Below are 27,693 nucleotides of genomic sequence, written 5' to 3'. Positions count from 1 at the left end.
AATAAGTTTTCAGCAATTATAAAGTACCTGAGGCAGCCAACTTATCAGGAAGTTCAAAGTCTGAAAAAGCAAGTGGTTTTTCAGATCTGATAGTCTTTCCCAACAGTAGTGGGGGGAGGTGCACGTGGAGAGAAACTTCTTCCTACTTGTTTAAAAAAAATTTTAAAAGCCATATCCTGAAACAGTTACTAGGTTTTATAGCCTAAGACTTTTTTTTTCCCAAAAATAATAGAAAAAACCCCAACTCACTAACTGTTGTGCTGTTTTCCTAGAAAAACTTCTCAAGGCCCTCCCTGATGCAGATGACCTTGCCAAACTTATGCCTGACTTTGAAAAGATTGGAGAGAGCCTCGCTTCACTGAAAGGATTTCTTTCTCCTGGTGAGAACAAATTTTCAGCTAAGTTTTAATTTCAAAAGCTGAATGTGTTTGATGATGAGGGTGTAGGTATGTCCTTAGATGCTAAAACAAAGCAGATCCTGAAAATGTTTGTGTTTGCATTGAATATCTCTTCCAAAGGAGTTGTGGACACAGGTAAGTATGATGTATTTTTAAAAGTGAGAATTCTGGTAACAAGTGCAGAGAACTATAATATGAAATTGAGTAGAAAACTTCTATTCAGCTTCAACTTCTTCTTCAGCTTGAAAGCTCAATTCTTCAGTGAGTCAGAGGAGCTGGTTGTGTCCAGCTAGAACCTGGTGAGAATGCCACTGAACAGCAGCAATATCACAGTTGTTACAGGAGAAAAGAGTTGGATTGTTAAGAGTGAAGGTTCTTAATGTTGCAAGTATGTGAAATAGGGGATTTGTAAGAAAGGTATTCTTCTGGATTGAATGATGTTTTCCATCTGGTTCTGGACCCAGCAAAGCTTTCTTGGAGATTTAGGTTAGGTGGGGCAGTGTTTCAAAGGAGCAGGTGAGTTCCAAATCCTTCAGAAAAGGCGTGGGGATGGTTTGTCTATTCATTGTATCCAGGCAGTAGGAGGCTTAATGTATCTGTGAGGGGTTATATCATTGCTCTAAGTGTGTTTGAAAATATTTTCATATCAGTGTGCATAAGAAGTGTGGTTTTGTTTCTTTGAAGTACTCTCAGTGGCAGAACTAGTTTATTAGTCTTACAAATGGAGCAAGAATCTAAGTAGGGGCCAAGTTCAGCTGAGTGACAAGTAGATTACAATCTCCTATGTATTCTGGCTGTTTAAAATTTTAACAGTTTAAAATTATGTTGTTATTGACTGATAGTGAGATGTCACCAATTACTTGTTATCATACTCACACTGGCATAATGGCCATTTATGATTGTGTGGTCCTCCAAATGAAACAAAGATCCCTCATCTTTATCTTGTATTTTGTTTTGTGTCTATAATTTTTATTTCCCCTCTTCTGCTGATTTTTCACAGGTTACAATTTGGTTAGTGAAGTCATAGGAGCTTCTGATCTACTTCTGTTGTTAGGTGTGTAAAAGCCCTTTTTCCTGCCTTTAACCTGCCTTTTTACAGCGAACTGTTAAAGCACTACTATACTAAGAGGAGTGAATATCAATATAAATACAACTATTTACAGCAACTTAATATGGATTTATAAATACTTTCCAACTATTTTTAGAGTACTCTATAGAATCACAGAATATGCTGAGTTGCAAGGGACCCATCAGGATCATCGAGTCCAGCTCCTGGCCCTTTTCAGGGATATCCTGAAAATCCCACCCTGTGCCTGAGAGAGGTGTCCAAAAGCTTGTTGAGCTGTGCTAGGCTTGATGCTGTGACCAGATCCCTGGGGAGCCTGTTCTAGTGCCCAGCCACCCTCTGAGGGCAGAACCTTTTCCTGCCTAGGTCCTCCCCTGTGGGAATGAATAGGTGAATGGTTGATGTATCTCTGCCACAGTCTTTAGCAGATGCTTTTTATTTCAGGCTTGTTCCAGAAGCTTCTTTTTGAAAACCTGTCATTACAATAGGAAAGTTTTTTTTTCTTATTACAGTAACATCAGTGGATTTTGTATTATCCTTCTGTCTTTCTCAAAAACTAATTCTGCAATATTTTGAGAACTTTTAATAGTCTCACTGAAGCTCCCTGCTCCCTTGTGTTATAATTAATCTGCGTCATAAACTAGATATAAAATTTTCAGATGAGCTTTAAACTGAGTTTCTTCTTCAGTTTCTTAAGATGACTTTTTTTTATAGGAACTTTAAAGATTATTGAATTACTAACTCATAGAGGTTGAAGCTTTAATTTTCTAGTAACTATTTTGAGAATTTTTAAGTGCCTTTTGCATCTTATTATTAGTTTCTGTAATTGTGTCCTAGGTTCCCCAGGAGAAACAGCATTCCGGGCTACTGACCAGGGATACGACAATGACAAACAGTTCAAGAAGGTAATTACTCACTTGCAAACCTGAAAATGTCTCTCTAAACAGGTATTTATGGTTTGAAAGTGCATCAGTAGCCCATTGCAGAAGTTCATTGGAAGCAGCTTGAAAAGTATTTATTGTTGAATATTAGTTCAGTATGCATTACTGCTTTTTGTATGTAAAAGTATTGCAGGGATAATAAACATTTTGGTGTAAGGAAATACAATGCAGACATGAAAATGTTTAGTAATTGCATTATTAAGAAAATTGGTCTGTAATAAGAATGTGATTTTAGGTATTGTATGTGCATTTGCAATTTTTCAGGGCATGATCTCCATGGCACTTGAGTTTATAACTTATTACTGAAGTTGGTTTAGCTAGCATTTCTGCTTCAAACTCATTTTTGTTGACATTTTCATAGTTTTAATTCTTATTTAAGAATTTCTGCCTTAAAGAATTTCCATTTCCTAACATAGTCTGGTTTTTATTTTCTTTATCTAGATAAAGCATACATCATATTTTTGTTACTATTTTCTGGAAAATAATGTTACTGTATTTGGATAACCTAACGTTTTAGCACTTTTTTTCTTGAAGTCAAGAAGGTGAAGTTTATTTTTTTGTTTTCATGAACATTTCTGTTGAATTCCTAAATTGTCATGTTGCTCATTCTTTAAAGGCTTTTATTTTTCTTGTGTCTGTTTTTAAAAATTGTTTTACAAAAATGGAAGGAAAACAATATATATTAGGGAATTTGTAAGTTATCATATAGTTATTTTTGAACTGAAATATTCTGAACTATAACTGGGTTTTTTCCATAAACTTTTCTGTATATGCAGGCATGTATACATTTATTCTACATTAATTCTACATGGTAACATAGTGAAACATGTACAAAGCTCAGATCTTACAACCATTTTTCCCCCTGTAGAGCAGTGATGGATTTTTACATGAGAATTAACCTGGCTTTTTATTTCCCCTTTGTCTGTAAAGTGTCTGTGTTTTTCTCCAGTGATTGCTTTGCACAGGTTTCACTGTATAAATCTTAAAGAACACTTTACTATTGATTTGTGAAGAAGTGGCCATCTTAGTTTATTGTCTCTGATGATTGAAATAACTGACACTTTTATTGAATACTAGTAATATCATTAAAACTTGTTATGATCCTGTGGTTGTTTTGGATGCAGGGATATCTGCATATTAACTTTGACTGTGGTGTGGAAAATATCACCAGATTAAGTTAATATGATTAAGAAAATTTTGTCTGGTCTAATGATTATATCTGATAAAAAACTGCTAATTTGCTAATTAATATGATCAGTTTGGACAGAATATTTCAAACTAGGCACATATGTATCCCTAACAGAGCATAATCACCAAGTTTCTTTGCAGGCAAAATTATTACTTTCAAGACAATGGATAAGATGGCCTTTTTGCATTCAATGGTTGCCACTGCCAACCAATGCTAGTTTAAGAGCTGTGATTGTATGGGTTCATAAAGGGATTGTATGGCTGCTGTAGTATGATACTCAATGTGCCTGATGAGAGATGGTTTTGTTGTGAAGAGATTAGTAACTGATAAATCTAGAAAGTATTTGTTTGGAGGAATTTTCTGAAGAATTGTTACAGGATGGGATCCTCAGACAGGTCTCTAATAGCTTCCAGTAGACTGAGTGAGAAGCCAGTTGTTTTGCAAAGTAACTTTGAGAGTGAAAGATGTCCCAAACACATTAGCTAACAAGAAGCAGTACATCCTGATTTGGTGTTTATCTCATAATCTCTCATTTAATCCAAAAAGTACAATATTTTTAAAAGGGAATTAAACTAAAATTACTGGAGTGTTCAGATAAGTAGTTAAGTATGTGGCATCTAAATCTCTCTTTACCTGGATTAAATAAGAAATTTTGTTCTGGGAGAAAGGAAAGCGAACATAGTTACAAGAACTGTAGTAAAGTAAAAGTACTGTGTTGTAAGTGAGGAACTAGTTGAGGCTTCTACTTGAAACAGCTGTGTTACCTTCTTAGGTCATCTTGCACTATTGTGTCTCCACAAAAATTTTCTTTAAGGAATAGTTTCCTCTTAAAGCAGACAAATTCCAAAGCTTAGCCTTTACCATTAAAGAAAACATATAATGATTATAGCTATGATGGAGTTGGATTGAAGACTGTGACTCAGGTCTTGGTGGGGCTTAGAGCCCTTTCTCTGCTCTGCTTCTTTGGTACTGTGGAGACCCTTTTGCCCCCTGGAGCAGTTGCAGTGGGTGATTGTCTCACCCAGCCTGCACAGGGTCACCTTCAGCTGCTGTAAGGAGCTGCACAAAATCCCACAGCCCCTGACCACAGCTGCTGCTGGAGAGTGAGAGAGGCTTGAGTAAGGACTGTCACTCACATGGATTTATTTTTTAACATTTGTTTTCTGTTTTGTTCTTCCTTGCAACTTATGCAATAAAGTTTCCATAATTTTCTCTTTTATTAAGAGTGCTATTATATTCCCAACCTAATTTCCTAATTTCCAGTTTCATGTTATAGATGCTCTGGATAAAATTGTTACCTTTATTCAAATTCTTAAAAATTGATCTCTCTACCTATCTTGTAATTTTCACTCCTTTGTATTCCTTTTAAAATAAAGAGAGAGTCATACAGTTGTAATGCAGTGTATTAACTTCTAATACAAGATAATAGGGGATGGGAGAAGTTTAAAGACTACACAGTAACAATGTCAGGGTTTGTCCCAATATGTCAATACTGTACTCTTTTAACTCCTGTTATTCCTTACCCTTTACATGGTTTCTTTGACAATGAAAACAATAATGTAATGGTTGTAAAGAACTTGATTTTTGAAATCACATTAATTGATTGGTGTTGATTTTTCTAGCAAAAATTCTTTAAAGGACAGGTTGGTTTTGGTGGAGGGGACATGCAATGATAGTGTCCAATGACAGAGAGATATCAATATTTTTATTTGTGTCTTGGTATATGCCAACAGGGATGCTGTGTGTATAGTTCTGTGCTATTTAAAGTTCTTAATTGTTTAATAATAATTTATTTTTTAATCTAAAACAGTAAATTAATATCTAAAATATAAAGGAAATAATAATGTGATTATTGATTGTAACATTATCTTCTTTGTATCTATCAGAGAAGTCTTTTAAATGACATAATTTTTTTATTTGAATATTTTATTAAATGGTGTGACTGTAGTTGCAAATTATTCTTGTCATACTTTATTGTGGAATAGGAGTTGCATGTACCAGATGTCTTTGAAAGGAATTGCTGATTAAATAATTCGATTTGGTGGCTTCAAACTTCTGCTACTTCCTGTTTAAATGCTGAAAGGCCTTCATGGCAGATTTTGTTCAGTGTTTTTTCTTGTATTTTCCATAGCATAATGTTTAAAGGGAATGTGTTGGGTCATATTGAGAGTTTCCTTGTCTGCAAAGTATAATTCTTGTTCTTCTAATACTGAATGTATCCATGAGGCTTCCTCTCCTTGCTGCTGTGTAGGAATCAAATCTTCTGCCTGAGTTCCTGGCTCAGTTGCTTGTCTGGCATTAGAGGCATTTATTAAATCTGAAAGTGGCTTAGTAAAACGCAAGAAGCTTCAAATTATACAAATCACTGTTTAGCAAATGTTTATATTTGGTCATTTGATTGTGTCTCTCCTTTTATCCATTCTCTTGTGTTGTTTATCCTTATGTGTACATGCCTGTGTGTGTATTTCATGCAACAGATGTATACCTTGATGATGGATGTCTTGAATTCTTACACCAAAGTTCTGTTTCAGAGCTTGTTTTGATTCCTGAAGTACATTTTTGAAACATTTCATTTCAGTGCATGTTTTCTTAGAAGATGTAATATTTTTTTAAAAGAAATTTATTTAAATAGTTCATTAATATTCTTCTCTGCATTCTCTGAAATAAACAGTTCATAAGCTTCTGGTAGAGGCTGGCATTGTATTTCTCAACCAATTTTGAAAGACAGCTCACCATCATAGGATTGTTTGATGTGGAGGGAGAAGAGAACTAAGCTTTGTGGAAATGCTGAATGAGTAAAAAAATAAGCATCAAGTTTTAGGAAGTTTTGAAATGATCAGAAAGGGTTATGACAGCATGAATTTAAATTGCAGTGTGTTATGGAAGTGGAGAGTGAGCTTTTTCTTTTTTTTATGCTTAAGAAATTATTTTTCTTCTGCTAGTTTTAGAAAGTTAAGTACCAACCAATAATCATCTTTTTATAAACTGTCTGTATTCTTTAGGTTATTTTTGCTTTGTTTTTATTCTTAGCAAAGCTTTTACTGACAAAGCTGAACGGAACAGTTCGATAATATTTTAAAGCTGAGATAGCTACAGATGGATTTTTTTAAATATTTAGATGCTTAGTTAAAGTTGAATATAATTGTAAAATGTAGTTAAATGTTGGTTGCTTTGTTCTGCCTGGATTTGCAAAGTGCATGGTTTTGCTGACTCTATCCACTCCAGCTAGCAAGAGATCTTGCTAATGAAATTCCACTTGCATTTGAATTGACCCGTTCATACCTGTTTTTCATCTGTCTTTTGTCATGCCTTTTGGTTTAACTTTGTTCTCCTTACACCCCAAATTTTTCCTCTCCTTTTTATTATAAACTCCCGGCAGGGCCTGCTTGGGGAGCTCATTCTGTTACAACAGCAAATCCAGCAGCACGAAGAGGAAGCACGCAGAGCCGCTGGCTTCTCTTCCCAGCAGAAGCGCAAGGTGATGCCCTGAGGGACAAAATGTTCTGCATTCACTCTAATCCAATACTTCAGCTCTCTGCATTTGAGCTAGAAAAATCTTACTAATTAAATCATGGATGCAAGTAATTGGCCAACTTCACTACAGATGGGTAGTCCTGTTTCAGTTTAACCAAGTTGCATTTAAAGCATGATGTTAAAAGCAGAACAGGTACTTTGTGTTGCTTTGAAATTGTATTATCTCTGCCTCTATAAAAAGTGTTATTTAAAGTTCAAACATTAGAAATGCATTTAAGGAAAGTACATGAATGAAACCTGTTTACTGTTGCTTGTTTCTGGTAGTTCTGTGTTGTAAGAGTGTAGCTATTTACAGGGAATATATATCTGGGAGTTTTTCTCCTCTGCTTTATACTGTTGCCAATCTGAAAATGACAGCAGCTCCTTAGTAATAATTTTACACAGACAATTGAATGCTGCTAATAACATTATCTACTGTATATTCATCAGTGGTAGTCCCTTGTCTGTTCTCCATCTTAAAGCAGAATTTTTACTGATTTGTTGCGCTTGTTGAACATCTGTACTTCTCTTTACTTATTTAATTTAAGCTCTGATCATTTTGTTAATTATTATATGGCTGATTGGAAATCCCTCTTAAATTGGGATGTTTTAGTTGTCTGATCTCTTGCAATCTGTAATTCTTGACCACATTGCTTTGTTGGCTGCTTTTGTGTCTCCTTAAAAACTTTCTGATTAGTCATACTTCTCAGCAGCTTTGGAATTGAGCACTGAATACAGAACTTGATCTTCTATACATCTGAAGATAAATCCCAAAGGAAGAGAAATGCTCTAAATATTAATTAAACTTTTAGGCATATTTGCATAGCTGTAATTGTCATGCTTTTGAGTCCATCAACACAGGAAAACAGTGTTCTCTGAAAGTATAGTAGTACTTCAGTGTTTTACTTTCTTGCCATATTATTTTATATGGTTTGGAGTTACAAGCTCCCTTGTCAAATTGTATACAGTTTATTGAGAGAGCTAGAGTATGGAATAATAGATTTAAGTAATAATAAAATGTATGAACACGTAAAAATTGCTGGAGAACCAATGCAATACTTGATATATAAAAACTTATCAGCCTAATAAACACATTCAGGGAAAAAATGAGCTTGATACTACATTTCTTTATGACTGAGATTCTACTTTTTAGTACTTTGTTGCAATTAATTCCACAATTCCCAAGCTGAGAAGAAACTGCAAGGGCTGTCTTTGTAATTGTTATCCTGCCCTCTATGGCAGGTACTCTGTGTTTTCATAGGATTGAAGGTCTACCTTCCTTTGCATATGGAAAGTTTTCACTTAGCATTCAATGTGCTGTTTGGCATACATGCCTTAAGACAAAGAATGAATCATGTTTGTCAAACTAACTTTTATTTTTGAATCAATTTGAAAGAGGTGGTAAACTCTTTTCTTTAATACCTTGATATGAGGATATGGGTCAAAGAATCCAATTATTGATCCACATTGTCTTTTGGAAGAACAAATTGTGACTGTCAATGAAATAAGTCACTGCAGACCCTTCTGATATGGCATAAACTAACCCTTTTTATTTTTTAACTGAGTTGTCTTGCTTGCATGTCTATAATAAAATATGGTATTTTTGTTTCAGTTCTTGAAAGTTTTGTTGCCCAATTTACTTGCATGTTTTTTCATTTTAATTCATTTACTCAGTATTAAATCTACTGCAGTTGTAAATTGAATAACAGTACAAACCATCTCACAATCAGGAGAAGATACTAAAAACAAAAGTTTAATCTTCTCTTGTTGATTTTTGGTGAGGGGGGGGCAGCCTGTTAAATATTTAGCAGTAAAATTGTATACCACTGCACTGTGCGTGGCTGCTTGAATGCATTTTGTCTGGGCCTTAATATTTTCATTTAAATTATTGGAAATTGCTGTAGTTCTGCACATAATCAGTTTAAAATTATTTGCAGTGAGCAGATATTTGTGTGCAAGGGCTCTTCATTAAAAATAAGTCTCCAGCATCCTTTTCTCATTATTCTTTATGGTGGCAATGGGGAAAGAGGGAATAATCTTGAGTTGCAAATCATATTGAACTGGATTAAACAAATACTCAGGTACCTATATGAACATACTGTAATTGTTGATTTTTTTTTGGGGGGGGAAGGATAGAAATCAGTCTTATGTGACTGTTAGTACTTCAAATTCATATTTTAGCTCTTATTGACGACTTTAAAATTTCTAGCAATGTTAAGGACCACATGTTCAAAATACTGTACGTACTAACATGGAAATCACACCTGCACCAAGCACTGAGGCAGTGGCATCATTCTAGAGCTTTTTGTAGGTTTTGACAGAACTTATCTAAAGTCCTTGTTAGAATTAATCATCAGTGCTAGATGATTCTTTGCATAAGATCTCACAACACGAGGCTGTGCAGTGTTTTGTTTTTCTGCATTGAACAGAAGCATCAGCCCACACAGACAGTGCCCGTGGTTGGAGGGGTCTGAGGGAAGCACTTCAGAGGTGCATCATCGCCCCTCAAGGCTTCTGAGAAAATGTTACCTCCTTTGAAAGTCTGCAGCACATGGAAACACTTTGTTTTCCTTTTCTTTCCTAAATTTTCTTGCTTCTTTTGGCTCTGTGCATCACTTTCTTTGCCTCCTGTTTTTATTTTCCCCTAATATCTATCTCTGAGGTGTTGGAGGCGTGTGTGTATGTAAATGTTTATTTACATATAGCAGCTTGTAGCTGCATGCATCAAATCCTCTGTTCAACTAACCCTGTTTCTGATGTACTTTTGCTACCACTGAACTAATTAACAGCAGTGAAAAGTTAATTTACTGCATTTTGTCTTTGTTCTTTATGAAAGAAAATAATGGCAATAAGATGGAAGTGTCAGCTTGGATTTCTTTCTATAAAGTGCAGACACAATTCTTCAGGCTTAACAGCTAAATGATATTGAGCACTATGAATACTTGTGAATTATAATTCTTGTTTAGTCTGTAACAACTCTTGTAAAGTTTTAGTAATGGAATTAATTTATGTCTAAATAACAGCTGTCCTCTGCATATTAGATAATATGCTCTTTCTCATTTGAAGCCAACTTGAGTTGTAAATGTCACATGGGCTTTATCACGTGAACTTTATTTAAATATTGACACACTCAATACTTGTTTAGGTTACCATTTTTTCTAAATTGAATATTTTATCAGTCAACCATTAGATTTTGTTGTTTGTAAATATTTACATCATAAGAATTTGTATTCCATCGTTAATGCTTTTTGCCTTTGTGTTAGTAAAAGGGGATTGTTTGAAACAACTGTTTACTGCATCTTGATGAACACATTTTAGGAACATTTGGCTTAGAATGTTTCTTAGTGCTTGATCTTATTACATTAATTCCTTGAATCTCAAGATGTCTTGTACTTAATATCCTAATTTTTCTAGTTTCAATGTAATTTAAATAATTTTGAAATAACCCTTCAAGACTGTCCTGCCTATCTAAAATGTATGAAGTTGTGTAGCGTGTTTCGAATTCTGACAAACAAATAAGAATGAAATAAGAATGCTTTATGAATATTCACAAATAGTGAATACTCACCTGAAAGTATTTTCTGTAGCAAACAGGTGTTCAGTGATTTTATCACATTAAGATGATGCTGATTCAGAAAGTGGATATACAAGATCCTGAGAGTTTGACCACTAAAACTGTATTTAGTTCAGTGGCTTGAAATCTCAGCACCATATGAAGCTGCTTTTCCTTAAGCCCACTTTCCCACTATTAAGTCTTGAAGGGTTAATTTCTACATTTGCATGTACTGAAATTCAGACAATTCTTTGATGGAAAGCTCCTGTTGCAGATGGGGCTTTCCATCAGCTTTAAATTTCAAATGCTAATTGAAGAATTTTACTTGCTGTAAAATGCATGTCAAGTCACTTTTCTTATGTGGAATGAAACTTTCAATTCGTAATTTCAATTGGTTACTTACAGGGCTTAAACTAAACAAGTGATGGTAGCCATGATAATTTTTCTTTGTAGGTTTCTGACAAGGAGAAGATTGATCAACTTCAAGAAGAGCTATTACGCACTCAGGTGACTTTTCTGAGTTATTGATGCCTTAAGTAGTGATTTATGTGCAGCAGTCTCAGATTTATGAGACAAAAGCACGCCTGAGGTATATTTGGTGAAAATGCAGTGCTTTTTTCAATCTCTGAATGTATGAATGCAGAGTCCCCTGTGTTGGCAGAGAGCAAAGGTCAGTCTAGTCTGTTCTTCTCTGACTGACTTACAGAAAGCAAGACCTCATTCCAACCAAGTTTTAATCTCACCTTGATTAGCCAGACAGAACTAGTTATTTGTAAGCTAGATTTTTTCAGGGATGATGCACATTAGTCATATTTATCAATGTTTGGGTTTCTTGCTCACATTCATGTACAATTAATCTTTTATCTGCAGGCTTCTAAGCTGATTGGCTCTTTGGCTCAGCTACATTTTATAGGGGCTTTCCTGACCTCATGATATATTCGCTAGTTTTGAGTGCATTTATTACTTAAATTTTTTTAATAGCATATTGAAATTTGTTTGTTTTTTTTTAAAGTACTCTCAGGCCAAATACATTTCCACATTGTAGACAAACATTTTCAGAGCAGATATCAAAACTATATACATCTCTCATCTTCAGAGTACAACTACAATCTCCTAAACAGGGCTAAGCTGGTACTGTTGTCTCGATCTGAGGCTGAAGAAAGGGTCTAAATGAGGCTTGCCCATTTACATTTAAGCTCCATTTTGATTAAATGGCCAGTTCCCACTGACACTGATTTCTGTCTGGTTCCATAAGTGTAGCTTCTTTGAAAATGATGCTTAAGATGCTTTAATATTGATCTTTGTGTCCTGAGGTTTGAATAGTGTGCTCTTATAAAAACTTTTGAAGCAATCGGGTTGCATTGCAAAAAATAAAGTAATTCTGACACACTTCTCTTGGAAGGTTTCTATATTTCTGAAAGACCTGCCTAAAGGATTATAAGTTTTTCATAGGTAAAACTTTGTTCATGTGAATCTATTATGTCCATAATTACACAAATATGTTTGTACTACTTTTTATAGCTCAAATACCAAAGAATGCTTGAGCGATTAGAGAAGGAGAACAAAGAATTGAGAAAATTGGTACTGCAAAGAGATGACAAGGGAATTCATCAGAGGAAGTTAAAGGTATGTGTTACAAAACCACATTGAAATATAATTACACCATATTTTCCATTATGCTATTCTAAATTGCATTTGTTAATTCATATATAAACTTCTAACATTTGTTTTAGGGATACCTCTGTTAATTTTTTGAGTCATCAGGACTTCCATACATCTTTTATTCTTTAACTATATAACTTTCGGAGGTGGCTTCAATTGAAAACCATGAAGGGGTTACCATGTCTAACTAAATAACTTACCTAAGAAATTGGGAAATGTGGCTTGGTTTTTCATGTAGCGTTGTTGTAATCTTCACTGCAGTGTTGTTCTTGCCTCTCTGCTGGGGCTCTTCTCCATTCTCTGCAGCACAGTCCTTCCTGTCTTCTCAGGGGCTCCTCCTGGGCTCTTGACCCACCCCTATTTATTTCAGTTACCTTCACGAGCTACAGCTGCTGCCCAACTAAGGACCCTGCAGCTGCAGCTCGTTTGGAGCAACTCGGAGCCACACAGATCCCACAATACAACATATATTCAGGCCCCCACATTTCCCCCCTTTTCTTTTAACAATTATACAATTACAATACACATACAGTTCCAGCTCTCAGGCTGCCACAGCTCTCGGCTGTCTTTAGATACAACCATAGAATATATACATATCCCTATACAGTCCCAGCTCTCTGGCTGCCACAGCTCTCGGCTGTCCTTAGATGTTCCAAGGCTCTTTTCTTTAAAGGCCATATTCTTCCAGCTTTCTGCTGCTACAGCTCCTTAATTCAAAGGCCATATTATAATCCAAAGTCCCAGCTCTCTGGCTGCCACAGCTCTCGGCTGTCCAGGGGATTCCATACCTTCTCTAGTCCCAGCTCTCAGGCTGCCACAGCTCTCGGCTGTCCGGGGGATTCCATACCTTCTTTCAATGTTTGGTTGCAGTGTTCTTCATCACGTCGGGGTCACCAGTTGTTGTAATCTTCGCTGCAGCGTTGTTCTTGCCTCTCTGCTGGGGCTCTTCTCCATTCTCTGCCACACAGTCCTTCCTTTCTTCTCAGGGGCTCCTTAATTCAAAGGCCATATTATAATCCAAAGTCCCAGCTCTCTGGCTGCCACAGCTCTCGGCTGTCCAGGGGATTCCATACCTTCTCTAGTCCCAGCTCTCAGGCTGCCACAGCTCTCGGCTGTCCGGGGGATTCCATACCTTCTTTCAATGTTTGGTTGCAGTGTTCTTCATCACGTCGGGGTCACCAGTTGTTGTAATCTTCACTGCAGTGTTGTTCTTGCCTCTCTGCTGGGGCTCTTCCCCATACTCTGCAGCACAGTCCTTCCTGTCTTCTCAGGGGCTCCTCCTGGGCTCTTGACCCACCCCTATTTATTTCAGTTATCTTCACGAGCTACAGCTGCTGCCCAACTAAGGACCCTGCAGCTGCAGCTCGTTTGGAGCAACTCGGAGCCACACAGATCCCACAATACAACATATATTCAGGCCCCCACATTGCCTCACTGTATTTTCAGATAATCTTGCTTCCAACTCTTTTTGCACACACGGTCTGATACCTTTGTGCTTTGTCATGGGTCTCATTGAGTTTGGTAGGAGTAAGTTATGGGGTCAGGGAACATCATTTAATGACTGTATAAATCCAGTGAGACTAGCTTTTGTTTTTGTCTGCCAGCATCCTGAGCATTTTAAAAATAGATGTTTTCTTCTTCTCTGTGTGATTTCTTAACCTGTATGGATATTGTTCTTTCCTCTGGGAAGGGAAAGATGAATCTTACTTGTGCATAAGTTTGATAACTCTGTATCCTTGTTAATGTTTATTGTTCATCAAACTAAATAATTGTAGATGTTTAATGGAAGAAACTCAATTTAGCTTAACCTGAAAGCTGCAAAGTTTGCACTTCGTTGTTCTCTTATGCTGTACATAGGAGCTTTCATTTTCCCCCTTCACCACAGGAGTCAGGAAGTGACTTCACTTGGTAATGTATTTCATAGAACAAAGATAGCTGCAGTATAGACAGCTGTGGTTTCAAACCATCAGGAGAAAGTAAAATCATTTTTGCACAAATTTGCAGAAGTAGTAGGCTGAAACTTCTGTTATCTTATTTGGCTGTGTTTTCTCTGTGTACTTTTTTTTGTAGAAGTCCTTGATTGATATGTATTCTGAAGTACTTGACATCCTGTCTGATTATGATGCCAGTTATAACACTCAAGATCACCTACCTCGAGTAAGTAGATAACAAGTTCAATGATTTCTACTGAAACACCAGTTTTGCAATTAAATAGAGCATTTCATTATATTCCAGAATAATCCAGAGTTACTGCTAGGCTATTTTCTTGTAACTCCATCCTTTTGCTTAAGACATGTCTTTCATTTTAAAAGCAATAAGATAATTTTGAAAATAACAAATTTAACCATGCTAAGCCTGTTTCGGCTCTTAGATAAACCCTGTCTAGATTCAGTTACTGCTGCTCTGCTGAGCTTTCCATTTTCAATGGAAATGGCCGACGTTGATAGAGATGTGTGTCTTCCTAGTCAGCTTTTATCTAAACTTCCAAAATATCCTTCCAAAAGCCAATAGCTGTTTAAACTTTCACTTAAGGTGGTGGTGGTTGGAGACCAAAGTGCAGGAAAAACCAGCGTGTTAGAAATGATCGCCCAGGCCCGCATATTCCCTCGAGGGTCTGGGGAGATGATGACACGTTCCCCTGTCAAGGTAAGGAACATCCTCATCTCTGAATCAGCAGTTGCTGCATTGTTCTCCTTCTGATTATGACATTGATTGAAGCATCCATGTGCATAGGTTTATAAAATGGCCTGTAAGCAAGGGAGTTGTTTCAGCCAATGACGAAAGCTCTGCAGGTCTGTATATGATCCATGTGTACTGTCTGTGTAGGAGCAGTACCATTTAGTAATTTTGTGCTGAATGATCATTACATACAACTGTGTTACTACAGAGGGAAGTGTACATATGTCAAGTACTTTTCATGTTTCTCTGTGTTAGATTTGCTATACTTTCTCATTAAAGCTTTTAATGTTTAGGTGACCCTTAGTGAAGGTCCTCACCATGTGGCTTTATTCAAAGACAGCTCTCGGGAATTTGATCTGACCAAAGAGGAGGATGTAAGTATAATGAAATGACTGGAAGTTAATGAGACTTACTTCTGTTGATTCTCTGAATAATTTTGTATCTCTGTGATCTCTAAGCCCCTGTTTAATTAGAGTGAAAGATGTTTAGTGGGGCAAGGCATTGTATTAGCTATTAAATTATCTCTTTGGCTGGCATTGAAGTGGATAAAATGTTGAGTACTCCTTGTGCCAAGACACTTTTTGAAGCCTGAAGGGATCTGCAGGTAATCTGTCAATTAGTGCCCTCCCCATTTACCAGACTTACTAAAGGTGCATTTGAAATAATACTTATAAATTGAGATCTTCATCCCTAACTAAAAGTGGTTTTCTGTGTAGGTAATTTTTCTTCTATCACAGTTATAAAGAATTTTCTGTTTGATATTTTGCTTTTCTTGTAACAGCTTGCGGCTTTGAGAAATGAAATAGAAATCAGGATGCGAAATAGTGTGAAAGAAGGGTGCACTGTTAGCACTGAGGTAAGACTTTTCAAATATTTCATGGTAAATATCTGTATGTGTATATGTTTTGAAAGTATTCTTCAACAGAGGGATTGTGATGAATCCAGTCTGCATATACTTTGTGTTTTGCAGTATACAAGGTGTATTTGGACTGTTAAAATCAGTTTCGTACAACAGTATTGCATTTATACTTGCATTAAAAGTTGTACTTCCTATTTAAAATGATGGATTGTTGCTGAATAAAACATATGTATGTAAATATGTGTTCATATAGTTTCATAGTGTTTGTCTATGTATTCAAACTAAATGGTGTATAAACTTCTAATTTCAATTTTATTTCACAGACCATCTCCTTAAGTGTGAAAGGTCCTGGTTTGCAGAGAATGGTATTGGTTGATTTACCTGGAGTCATTAGTGTGAGTATGCAATAATTTTAAAAATGAAGACATGTAAATGAAGTAGTGTTATTGATGAGAACAATAGCCATTGGGGATTTTTTAACATGTTTTTTTCTTTGTTTTTCTTTAAATATTTATCTCCATATGCATATTAAAGACTGTGACATCAGGTATGGCTCCAGATACAAAGGAAACTATCTTTAGCATCAGCAAAGCCTACATGCAGAATCCTAATGCCATCATCCTCTGTATTCAAGGTACTAAGAGTCTAAACAATTATCCACTTGTATTTTTAATCATGGTTCATGTGTTACTCTGGAGTCTGTTCTGATGGTATTTTTCCTTTTGTGATAATTTGTGTAGTGTACAAAACAGCATGCTGTGGAATGTCTGTTTATAAATTAAGGCAATCTGTGCAAAATTTGTGGCAAAAGCAACTTTTTGCTAAGAGTTTTTGTAGCATTAAAGAAAAATGGTGGTGATAATAAAATTCATGTTTTTCACAGAAGTGTTTTTGGAGGTAGCATGCAATAATATTGAATATAATATTATGTTGAATATTTTGAGTAAGCTGGTACTTCTTGAAAACTTAGAGAACTACAATAAACTGCTTTGTTTTGATTCTGGGAACAAAGCAATTTTTCCACTACGTGTATCCAAAAAATGGAACATAAGTCTACTTTTATGGGGTTAAATTTGTAACATGAAACTTGATGATGGCTACTGTGTTTTCAGTACTGTTAGATTACACAGTCCCTAAAATAAACTTTGTATTTATTTTAGATGGGTCAGTGGATGCAGAACGCAGTATTGTCACAGACTTAGTCAGCCAAATGGATCCCCAAGGCAAAAGGACAATATTTGTGTTGACTAAGGTTGATCTTGCAGAGAAAAATGTGGCCAGTCCAAACAGGGTGAGTCCAAAGAGGTGAAACTCTTTTTCTCATATTGTGCTGGCTGAAGTCACACATGGTAAAATAGTTGTGATGCTGGCAGAGATATTGGACCTCACCTGCCTATTCTAGATGGTTTTGAGTGCTTATTCTCTATTGAGTTTGATGATTTTTTTGGTAGTTGTTGTTTTAATCTCTCTCAGGCCTTGCTTTTAGTGATCAGCTATGGGACTTCTGTCTCAGCTTGCTGTAATACTATGAAGGTGACCTGAGCAAGTTCCATTTCCCAGAAAGGCTAAGGATATTCTGATATAGGCATTTTTGTTGTGTTTTGTGTTCTGCTGTGTTATGCCTTATTAGATTTATGCCTTTATTTTTTTTATTTGTTTTGTTTTCAATCTCAGTAGTGCTCATAGTCCCATGACAAACTGCTTCCTGCTGTAGTCTATGCACAGCTATGACTAGATCTGGCCTTAAAACTGTGGAATATCTCTGTGCAAAGTAATTGATGGGTTTTCTTAATCCTTTATTTTCATAGATCCAGCAAATCATTGAAGGCAAACTCTTCCCAATGAAGGCTTTGGGTTATTTTGCAGTTGTTACTGGAAAAGGTAAAGAGAGCTCTAGCTCTGCTTATTTTGTCCTTGGTAGCCCAGAAAGCTGTCTGAATGGAACTGTTGCAGCACTCTTTTCTTTTTGCAGGAAACAGCAGTGAAAGCATTGAATCCATTAAAGAATATGAAGAGGAATTTTTTCAAAATTCAAAGCTTTTAAAGTATGTTGCTATTTTATCCTTTCTGTTAAAATGAGCTTGTGTTGGTAAATGCTAGCATCAGTTTTTCTTGTGGAATTTAAAAGGATTGCAATGTGGAAGCACTAATTGAGATTTAATATGCTTAAATTAAGTATCATGTTGAGGTGACCAATTTATCCTGGTTTCCTAATGCTTGCTGTAAGTCAGTGGAGACAGACAGGCATCTTCAGGCAGCAGCTGATTCCACTGCAGTTCTGGGCCACTCTTCCAAGGTTTGTGTGTCTCTCCATCAGCCCTACAAGAGCTAAGTTTCAGCCTGTCTAAGCACTTAGAGCTGAGAGGAGTAAATCGAGCCCAAAAGTGAGTGTTAGTGCCTCTAAATGTCAGTTGTCTTGGTGTGACCATGTTGTATTCAAAGGGTTGGTTTGTGTGTTCTGAGGGAGGCTCACTGAGTGGAGTTTTGATTTCACAGGCTGGTGTTCTTCAGGAAAGTACAGTACATGATCTTTGGCACTGTGGTACCTGCACTGCAACCTCTAGAATAAAAACTGGGGCTTTTTCTTTTGGGGCTTTTTCTCCTTGCTTTGGTGATGATCTACACTGAGTATTTTAGAGGAAGAGACTGGAATTTGGGTTAGGTGCACAGTCACATTGTTATTTTCTGCTCTGAGAAGCAAAGCTTTATTCTAGAGAGCAGAAAATGGGGGCTGAAAGCTTGGATATGCAGAGAACTTCCTCTGGCTATCCTTCTTTACAGGACAAGTATGCTGAAAGCACATCAGGTAACAACCAAGAACCTAAGTCTTGCTGTGTCAGACTGCTTTTGGAAAATGGTGAGAGAGTCTGTGGAGCAGCAGGCAGATGCTTTTAAAGGTAAACATGTTTTGAAAAAAAAGGAACTAGCAACTTGCTGTCAAACAATTATTTCGTCCATATGCATATAATGTTTTACCAGCATGCTTGGGCAATTGTTTCATACATTTTTTATTATCAGCATTTCCCATTAATTGGTAATTGCCCCAGGTAATTTCTAGAAAAGAACCAAAAATGTAATTTATGTTGCAAAGTACTACTTGCTCTAAAAACCAAAGGAGTAAAAAAGTATGAAGCACAAAAATCAAGTTGGGTTTTTTTTTTTTTGTGAGCAAAATACAGTTCTTCCACTGGATTAAGATGTTTAAAATGGATTCCTATATAAAGGTACTATCTGGTCAGCCAGGGCAGGGCTGATGTGTGCAGAGCTGGAAGCTGAATGACTCCTCTGTGCTTTTTTAATGCATGAATTCTGCAATTTGTACATAGAGTGTCTTGGCATAGACAGAAAAAAATTCTGCTCATTTGCAGACACACTTAAAGTTCTTGGAGAGTTTTCATAAGCAACATTTGTGGCAGTTTTAAAACCTTCTAAGGTAGTCATGAAGTGCTCATAGACAAATAAAAGAACAAGGCTCTGTTTCTGATTTTTGCAGCCACACGTTTCAATCTGGAGACGGAATGGAAGAACAATTACCCCCGGCTGCGAGAGCTTGACAGGGTAAATTACACTGCTGCTATTACTGTGTGCTGCTAAGGGTTGAAGACTATGAATCTAAATTTATGCCTTTTAATTTCATTTGTGAAGATTTCTTAAAGTTAACACAAAGTACTGACATTTCAAAATGTTAGGACAGGGTAAATTATTGTAGGGGAAGGAAATACTGTTCCTCAGAATTGTGATGCTTCAGCACTTAAGTCCTTCACTCTTCTAGTATACAGTTACCTGACTTAACTTGCCCCCAGGGATAGGTCAGTGTGTCATTGTGATCATGACAGAACTGGCAAAGAGAAGTTACATTCCCTGGTCTATCAGACAGAGTAAGAAAACAATTGGGATCTCATTTTGTAATTCTTTTATAGAGATTGTGAATATTGAAATGCCATGCCTGGACAAAGGCATGGCAAGAGATGGGAGGGAAGATGTATGGTAAACCAGGACAGCTGATGATATGCACACACATTGTTCAGAACGTGACCAGGAGGTATCATTTGATGCTTAAAGGCCTTAAAGAAAAAGTTTTGGATTTTTTTACTTTTTGCATGGAGACATGATCAAACTACACTTAATCTTATTTCCTTTTGCACAGAATGAACTGTTTGAGAAAGCAAAGAATGAGATTCTTGATGAAGTCATAAGTTTGACTCAGGTCACCCCAAAGCACTGGTACAGTAAATTTTTTTTTTCCCATTATTTACTAGGAGAAGTTTGCCTTTAAAATAGAGTTCTAGAAAACAACATTATCAGCTATAAGTAAGAAAATGTTTTTCTTGGACAATGTATTGGGTTCCTGTGATCTGCAATCTTGTTTTCTGTGTTCCTAACAAATTGAATGCACACCTATTAGTCACTTGTGTATACTGGAAACTATCAATAATTCTCATTTTAGGGAGGAGATGCTTGAGAAAACATTATGGGAAAGGGTATCTACTCATGTCATTGAGAACATATACCTGCCAGCAGCACAGACTGCAAACTCAGGGACATTTAACACCACTGTGGACATCAAACTGAAGCAGTGGACTGACAAACAACTGCCTAATAAAGCAGTAGAGGTGAGAATTTAGTTATTTAAATTAAAAAATAAAATTAGAACTTAATTAAAATGTAAAATGAAAGCATAACTCCAGAGAAGTAAGATGATGTTTGAGTGGCTGAACTGCAGTTCTTTTAACTAGCTTACATGTCGGAAAAGGCTGGCAATATCTTACTGTCCCAGAACCAAAAAACGTTGTATTTTCTCTTCTGGTGAATTTTATCTGTTAAAGAAGAAAAGCCAAACATGTTTTTGCAAGGTTAACAAACCCCTCAAGTAGGTGTATTCACATTTAATAGATTTATGCAAGTTTAACAGAATTCTGCTTGCTACAATACAGTGAAGCAAAGTTTAATGTTGCTTTTATTAGCAGTGGATAAGGCAGCAAAAGAAAAGTCTGTGATTTATGTTTGTGTGGGTTTTTTTGGAAAGTCTCCAGATTTTCATACTTGAAAGAATTGTAGTAAATGTGCCTTTATCAGGTGGTGTATGGTGTAATGGTCCATTTCAGGAGAAATTGTTTGCTAACTTTGCAGGTGGCATGGGAGACTTTGCAAGAAGAATTTTCCCGTTTCATGACAGAAAAAAAAGGAAAAGAGCATGATGATATCTTTGATAAACTGAAGCAAGCTGTCAAGGAAGAAACTATTAAGAGGCATAAATGGAATGAGAGAGCGGAGGATAGCCTGGTATAATGTAGTGGGCTTTTTGCCTTGAAATGTTTTTATTAGAGTTGAATAATCAGTATTTTTGCATTCTTATGCTGTAATCATAGAATGATTATTTTTGTGTCCATCTCACCTTTTCTATATGATGCTTTAATTCAGTGTTCCCCATTTCATTATTATATTTTATTAGTTTTACCCTAAATAGTATCTAATAAAACTGTTTTGGTTCGTTCATGAATGTCCTCCATAATCCACTGGCTGCACTAGGGCAGCCTGGTGAGAATTGTTTGGCATCAGCTTATTTGTTCTGTTCAGTGTAGCCCTATAAAATAGCACCATTTCATTTCCATCTTTATAGATTCTGTAATCCAGAGGGATTTCATACCTTTTGCTTTATTTTTTCCATTATTTATGCAGGCTGTAGAAAAGAATCAGAGGCACACGAAAATAATTTTGGCAGTGCTTTGAAAGGTGCATCTTGAATCTCTTGTGTGTGCCCAATAGAATCTGTTTTATCAGCCATTAAAAATGAAAAGAATACTAGAAATGGGTTATTAACTGAATCCTGAAGGAAGGATTGCTGTGTGCTGAAGTGACATTGTGCGTTGCAGCGGGTGATCCAGCACAATGCCTTAGAAGATCGGTCCATATCTGACAAGCAGCAGTGGGATGCAGCCATTCATTTCATGGAAGAGACGCTCCAGAGTCGGCTCAAAGACAGTGAGTGGTGTCATCTATTCCACTCTTCTTCTCCTTTTAATCTCAGCCAATCTTGAGCTAGCTCACTTCACTGAAGGGCAGCCTTCATATCACCCAACTGACAAAGTGGTGACTGCTTGCAGTGGGACTGATACTGAAATATTTAGCAAAATGCAGCCTGAAAACTCTCATACTCTTGCTCTTAAAATGAGGCAACTGAATAAGAAGCAGTAGAGATCTATAGAGTAAAAAAATGGTCTAAATGCACATGTAAGAGGACAGGATAAATTCAGGGAAAATAGTTGGTCTGTTTATGGTTTCTAACATAATCAGTTTTGATGCAAGTTGCAGCCAAGGTAAGATTTGAGGGTTTTTTAATGCATGATTTGGAGCCAGGAGGGTGATCTCAGTAGAGGGTTGTTGTGTTTTTTATATACTTCTTAAAGTATCTACTGGTTGGAAATAATTTTTAAATTTTAGTAAAATACATCAACCATTGCTTGAAGTAAAACACACCTGACTTAACTCAGTGTGGGCTATTTTATGTTCTTCAACATTAAATGTTGATTCTTGTTCACATACCTAATTTTGAAAGTTTAAGTTTGGCTGATTGCATATATTTTGTTTGATGGTTAATATCATACCTCCTTTTCCAGCTGAATCTGTTATTGAAGATATGGTGGGTCCAGATTGGAAAAAAAGATGGTTGCACTGGGTAGGCCGCACCAAAGAACAGGTAAAAGGAAAAAAAATATAAAGAATTTACAGTTCACTACCTTTAGAAAACTTTGGTTATTACTCAATAAATTTTCAAAACTACCAATTCTCTTCACACTATTTAGATGACTACAAAAAAAGCCTCACTTGTCATTGTTTTAAATAGCATGGAGAATTTAGTATACATTTCCATGCTCCATCTACAGAGTGACTTGTAAACTGTTTTCCTTTTTTCAGCTGAATTACATCTTTGCTATTAGGCCATTGACATGTGTATTGAAGTTCTTGCAGTAGAAAGAAAGCAATGTAAGCAGGTGGAAACTGGGCTATTCTCTTCCATACTTTTCATGCCTGCCTTCTAAAGAGAAGTCACATGCAGTTTCCTGTCATGCTCTACTTGGATTTAATTAATATGTGATAGCATTATCATTTGCATTGTAATCACAGTTGTATCTTCTGACAGGCCCTATTCATCATAGGATCTCCTCTCATTTGCTCATAGCTTTTGGAAATTTCCTTTGAATTTTAATTGCACCTTTTGTTCAATGCCCAGAGATGACAGGCTTTTTTTATATTCCTTTTCCTAGATGTTTCTCAAACTGATTCATACATTAAAGAAGTAAGCAGAATTTAAAGGGATAGAGTAGGAAGTAATTGTTTTGCAGAAAAGAGTTTTACAGCTAGCTATATGCAGCCAGCTATTGGAGCATGGTAGTGACTTCAGCCTATATTAGTTGGTTTTTATGAGCAGCAGCTTAAAGGTATGAACCCATGGAGAGGTCCTGCTAGCTAATAGTCAAAAATTACAATTTTAAGCAGTGTCACAAGTGATACATGAATGTGAAACTCTGCTAGCAGATACTCATCTAGGGGAAAGGGGGCTAACACCAATGATTTTTTTTCCACCTTTCTATTCTTGTTCTGCATTTCTGTGTATAATGAAAAGGGAAAAAATTAAATTGACAGTGAATTATCCATTAAAAATGCTATATTTGATGTGTCTTTGCACAAATTCCTTTTGAAGTAACTTAAAAGTAATAGTTAATAGTGTCAGAGGTTTTTCCTGCCCTGGCTTGTTAAGCAGATAGAGTGTTTAGTGGGGAGGTGCTGATGATCTCTGTGTCGCTAATAATAAATGCCAACTAATCATTCCTATCCTAGAATATTCGTAATGAAACAAAAAATGAACTTGAGAAATTAATCAAGTGCAATGAAGATCATCCAGCTTATCTGGCAAATGATGAAGTAACGACTGTCAGAAAGAATCTGGAAGCAAGAGGAGTAGCAGTGGATCCATGTCTGGTGAGATGCAGAATTGTAACAAGACACATGGAAGCCCCCTGTGAACATTTGAATGTTTTCTAGATGCCAAAGAAAAGATTTCATCTGAATACTGAGTTTGTAATGCAGATGTTTCCAAACAAATCACTAAGTGGCTGCTTGCACGCAATTCACACACTTGTGTTGGCTGGCAGACAAAGGCTGTGCAGCACTTTGGAATCTGTCCCTTTAGACTGGAATCAGAATCTGCTGAGCAGACTTTCTTGCCTACATTGTAACAAAACTTGTTAGAAATTATTGTTCAGATGTAATCAAGGCCTTTGTGAGCAAGTTACAGTAAAAACATACTGTGTATCCTACAGCTTTCAGTGTGGTTGTATGTGAAGTTTAGAGTTCATTGGTACAATGAAAAGAGAGAATTTTTTTAAAAAATACTTAGAAAAAGGCAGGATTCTTTTAGAGTGTCCTGAGGGATTGTATTGTACATCTGAAATGTTCTGGAAAATTACATATCTCATTGCAGTGAAAGGCCCTGAAGGGTAATTAGACCTCTTGTCTCATTAAATGTGAGATTTTAAATAAATGAGAATTCAGACATTAATAAGTAATAGATGTAGATTTTCTATAGCAGTGATTTATTTTCTGCAATAACTTTGGCTACCTTTGCACCATTAATACATGCACTTCTTCTAGGAAGAAGAGTTGTAATATCTGCTGCTCCTTTCCTATACAGCACTTAGCATTTTTTATAAAGGTCATAGTAGTGATCCACATCTTCTACATGAGGAGGCTGAGTGCAAACTGAGGTTTATCTAGCTAAGCAACTGATTTTCTTAATTATGTTTTATGGGTTTTCCAGAGAGGCATCTTGATACACATGTTTAATTTTGAAGAATTGAAACATAATAAACCTAATCAAGAAAAGTTATAAATGTTTGTTTACATAAGACCCATTAAATATTTCTCTAAGCTTTAATCTGGTTTAATTGGTAAATTAATGGGTACAACTCAAAAATGTGTTCTCAGTGTGAATGTAAAGAATGTTTTCTAGTTATAATTTAAACGTGTTTTGGCCAGAAACTGTATTTTTAAGCATTCAGTTATGTTCATGGAAGAGTAGGTTTTTAAATTGACAAGTCATCTGTAGTGTTTGCCAAGTGTAACTAACAGATTAATCTTATCCCAGTTGCAGACAAATTGCTGGGAAATATTTAGATGCATGTTACATGATAGGAACAGTAGAATTTGGAGTTACATTATAAAATTAAATGCAATCATTAATCTAAGCACGATAGTGAGTGTATGTATTTATTTATTTAGTCAAATTTAAATACTCTTTTCCTAGATTAAAGACACATGGCACCAAATTTATAGAAGATACTTCCTGAAGTCTGCTTTGAGCCACTGCAATCTATGTCGAAGAGGCTTCTATTATTATCAGAGGCATTTTGTGGACTCAGAGGTAAATTAAAGAACTGATGTTCTTCATCTATACTGGTGTTTTGCCTTAATATTTCTATTTCAGCTGAAAAAAGAATCTAAAAGTACTTTAAAGTAGCCTGATCAGATAGCTGGTGATCTCAGATACGTTTTACACGAGGCTTGTAATGGATAAAATGCCATCCTGGTGGTAATTATGTAAAATGACCACTAGGTATCAGCCATGACCTAAACATCTGTTTCTAATCCTTGTGTATTGAAAATGCACTGTTAAAACCAGTAGTGTACAGCTGTTGATATGTTTTTGATAGCCATTTCTCCTGCTTTCCCATTGATAGTTATTTGCTTCACTTATACAAAAAAATTTAGAAAACATCCCGATGGATTTATAGGAAAACTATGGTCAGTAAATGTTTATCGTTAATGCTTGGAACCATGTGTGATCAATGGGGAAAAAAATGAACAGCTATGAAGTTTCCAAACAGGTCTTTATAAATAACTTTTCCGGTTTTGTGAACCCGAGCTTGTGCAAGAAATGACAGTATGGATCAAATCACTCAAAGAATACACTATTTTCTTACCATTATATTTGAAATCAAAGAGAAATTGCTGGAAAGATAGAGGTCCTCACTTTTTCTCCTAATAAGCCATGAAGCCAGAAATATTTGTTACTTTAGAAGTACCTTTGCCTGTAAGAGATAAGAGAGGAGAAGATCACAATATGGAGAGCTCCCTCTTTATGACACTTAAACTCCTATTCATGTTCCTGTCTTTTTTAAGGTGTCCTAGTGTGAACCTAATGCTTCCTCCTGCCGTCCTTGCAGGTGTAGAAACTGTCTCTTCTGTTGTTAACAAATACAGCTCTTGGCCCAGCCCTGTCTTCAGAAGCATTTGTCATGGAGGGAGGCACAGCCTGGAGCTCAGCTGTTGTCTCTCAGTGAATTTGCTACCAGCAGTGGTGTTCCAGTGAGCATTAGGTTACACTCCCCAGCCTGCATAAAGTGTGTGCAAATTGTTTTTTTGCCATGATACAGCTCTTTCTGTTGAAAATAGCAGACATGAAGGTGATGCAGTGCATTAAATAAGGCTGATGTGGTTCCTGTGAAGTATTTTTGATGTGTTTCCTTGTTATCTACACCAGTAATTCTGTGGGATTTTTGTGCAAGGTCTGGATATATATACATGAGGTTATAGTTGCTGCTAAAAGTGTCAAGGGATTCTTGTGTGTGTAGGATGTTGAGTGGACACCAGGGGTCTGACCCCACAATTCTGTCATTCCAGCTCGAATGTAATGACATCGTGCTCTTCTGGCGGATACAGCGAATGCTGGCCATCACAGCAAACACCCTGAGGCAGCAGCTCACCAACACTGAAGGTAAGGCTCACTCACTGGAAGGGCTTGAAACAAAAAATTATCTCCTTCTAAAGAAGTCATCCAATAATAATTTTGCTTAGAGGGGAAATACCCTTTGAAGTTTAAAAATCTATTTCAAAGAATTTCCATTCTGAATGGCCCAAAGAAGGGGCTTCTGTGTTCAGAAGTTTGCCTTTTCTCCTATCAGGTTAAGAAGTATGGTAACATATATTGTATCTCCAACAGATCTTCCCAAAATCCTGTCCTTAGGTCTTTGGAGTTGCAAAAGTGTTGCCCCTCACTTTTTTTGGTTGCTTTGTTGTTTTGGTTTTTTACAGTAAGGCGCTTGGAGAAGAATGTAAAGGAAGTGCTTGAAGATTTTGCTGAAGACAATGAAAAGAAGGTGATGCTCCTAACTGGCAAGAGAGTCCAGCTTGCAGAAGATCTCAGTAAGTACACACTCTACAGTGTTTTGGAATGAGCTTGAAATGAAGGAAATTTTGCCACTGTCCTTGAGAATATTCAGCGTGATGTGGGTTGTTCATGTTCTGGCATTTATTTAATATCATACAGATTTTTTCTTAAATATGGTCAGATCTTACTGATTCTAAGGTGAACATAGATAGTATAGTGTGATAATATAATTTACACTAGATGTAACTTCACTTATATAAATATATTGAAAAAGGGTGGTTAAAACAGAGTAATATTTAAAGGGAGATTCCCCTTCCAGAGGGATTACAGTAGTTTAATGCTCTGGGTAACTCAAAAAGTGCTCAAAAACCATTAGTGTTTTATGATTAATATAATAAAATTTTAAGTAGTGAAGGTTTTTAAGGTGACGGTCTAGGTTGAGGTTGTCTCCTGTTGTCTGCCTGCACACCCAGTAGAGTTTAGACTGACTTTTAGCTGATGGACCTTGCCTTGCACACACACCATTGTTTTTTGGCAGCATTCTGCCATTCTGTGAGACTTCCACTTAAACCCCAGCTGTGCACCTGGTCTGGGAGTGGAAAAAACAGTGCTGTGCAAAAGGGAAAAGAAAAAAGCCCAGTGTTGAATGAAGTTCTTGTAGTTACA

General features: G+C 36.4%; 1 protein-coding gene across 4 annotated transcripts in view; it reads left to right on the top strand.

Annotated features, from left to right (window-relative positions):
• The window catches only part of OPA1 (OPA1 mitochondrial dynamin like GTPase), a 50,759-nt gene that overhangs the window by 4,652 nt on the left and 18,414 nt on the right, over positions 1-27,693 (top strand). Inside the window, exons 4-29 of one of the 4 annotated variants that reach the window (XM_064720839.1) lie at positions 273-380; positions 1,399-1,452; positions 2,302-2,369; positions 6,974-7,072; positions 11,114-11,167; positions 12,182-12,286; positions 14,393-14,479; positions 14,855-14,968; positions 15,295-15,375; positions 15,783-15,857; positions 16,184-16,255; positions 16,395-16,494; positions 17,021-17,151; positions 17,669-17,741; positions 17,833-17,905; positions 18,642-18,757; positions 19,354-19,418; positions 20,008-20,084; positions 20,308-20,473; positions 20,991-21,143; positions 21,734-21,842; positions 22,478-22,557; positions 23,700-23,840; positions 25,165-25,281; positions 26,541-26,634; positions 26,952-27,062. In XM_064720839.1, coding sequence (XP_064576909.1) covers positions 273-380; positions 1,399-1,452; positions 2,302-2,369; positions 6,974-7,072; positions 11,114-11,167; positions 12,182-12,286; positions 14,393-14,479; positions 14,855-14,968; positions 15,295-15,375; positions 15,783-15,857; positions 16,184-16,255; positions 16,395-16,494; positions 17,021-17,151; positions 17,669-17,741; positions 17,833-17,905; positions 18,642-18,757; positions 19,354-19,418; positions 20,008-20,084; positions 20,308-20,473; positions 20,991-21,143; positions 21,734-21,842; positions 22,478-22,557; positions 23,700-23,840; positions 25,165-25,281; positions 26,541-26,634; positions 26,952-27,062 — 2,523 coding nt within the window. The remainder of the gene's footprint in view (positions 1-272; positions 381-1,398; positions 1,453-2,301; positions 2,370-6,973; positions 7,073-11,113; positions 11,168-12,181; positions 12,287-14,392; positions 14,480-14,854; positions 14,969-15,294; positions 15,376-15,782; positions 15,858-16,183; positions 16,256-16,394; positions 16,495-17,020; positions 17,152-17,668; positions 17,742-17,832; positions 17,906-18,641; positions 18,758-19,353; positions 19,419-20,007; positions 20,085-20,307; positions 20,474-20,990; positions 21,144-21,733; positions 21,843-22,477; positions 22,558-23,699; positions 23,841-25,164; positions 25,282-26,540; positions 26,635-26,951; positions 27,063-27,693) is intronic. The other 3 variants (XM_064720836.1, XM_064720837.1, XM_064720838.1) reach the window with 3 other exon arrangements.

This window comes from Zonotrichia leucophrys, chromosome 9, assembly GCF_028769735.1.
Source record: "Zonotrichia leucophrys gambelii isolate GWCS_2022_RI chromosome 9, RI_Zleu_2.0, whole genome shotgun sequence".
NCBI classification, from domain to species: Eukaryota; Metazoa; Chordata; class Aves; order Passeriformes; family Passerellidae; genus Zonotrichia; species Zonotrichia leucophrys.
This window is presented reverse-complemented; position numbering and strand designations above follow the sequence as displayed.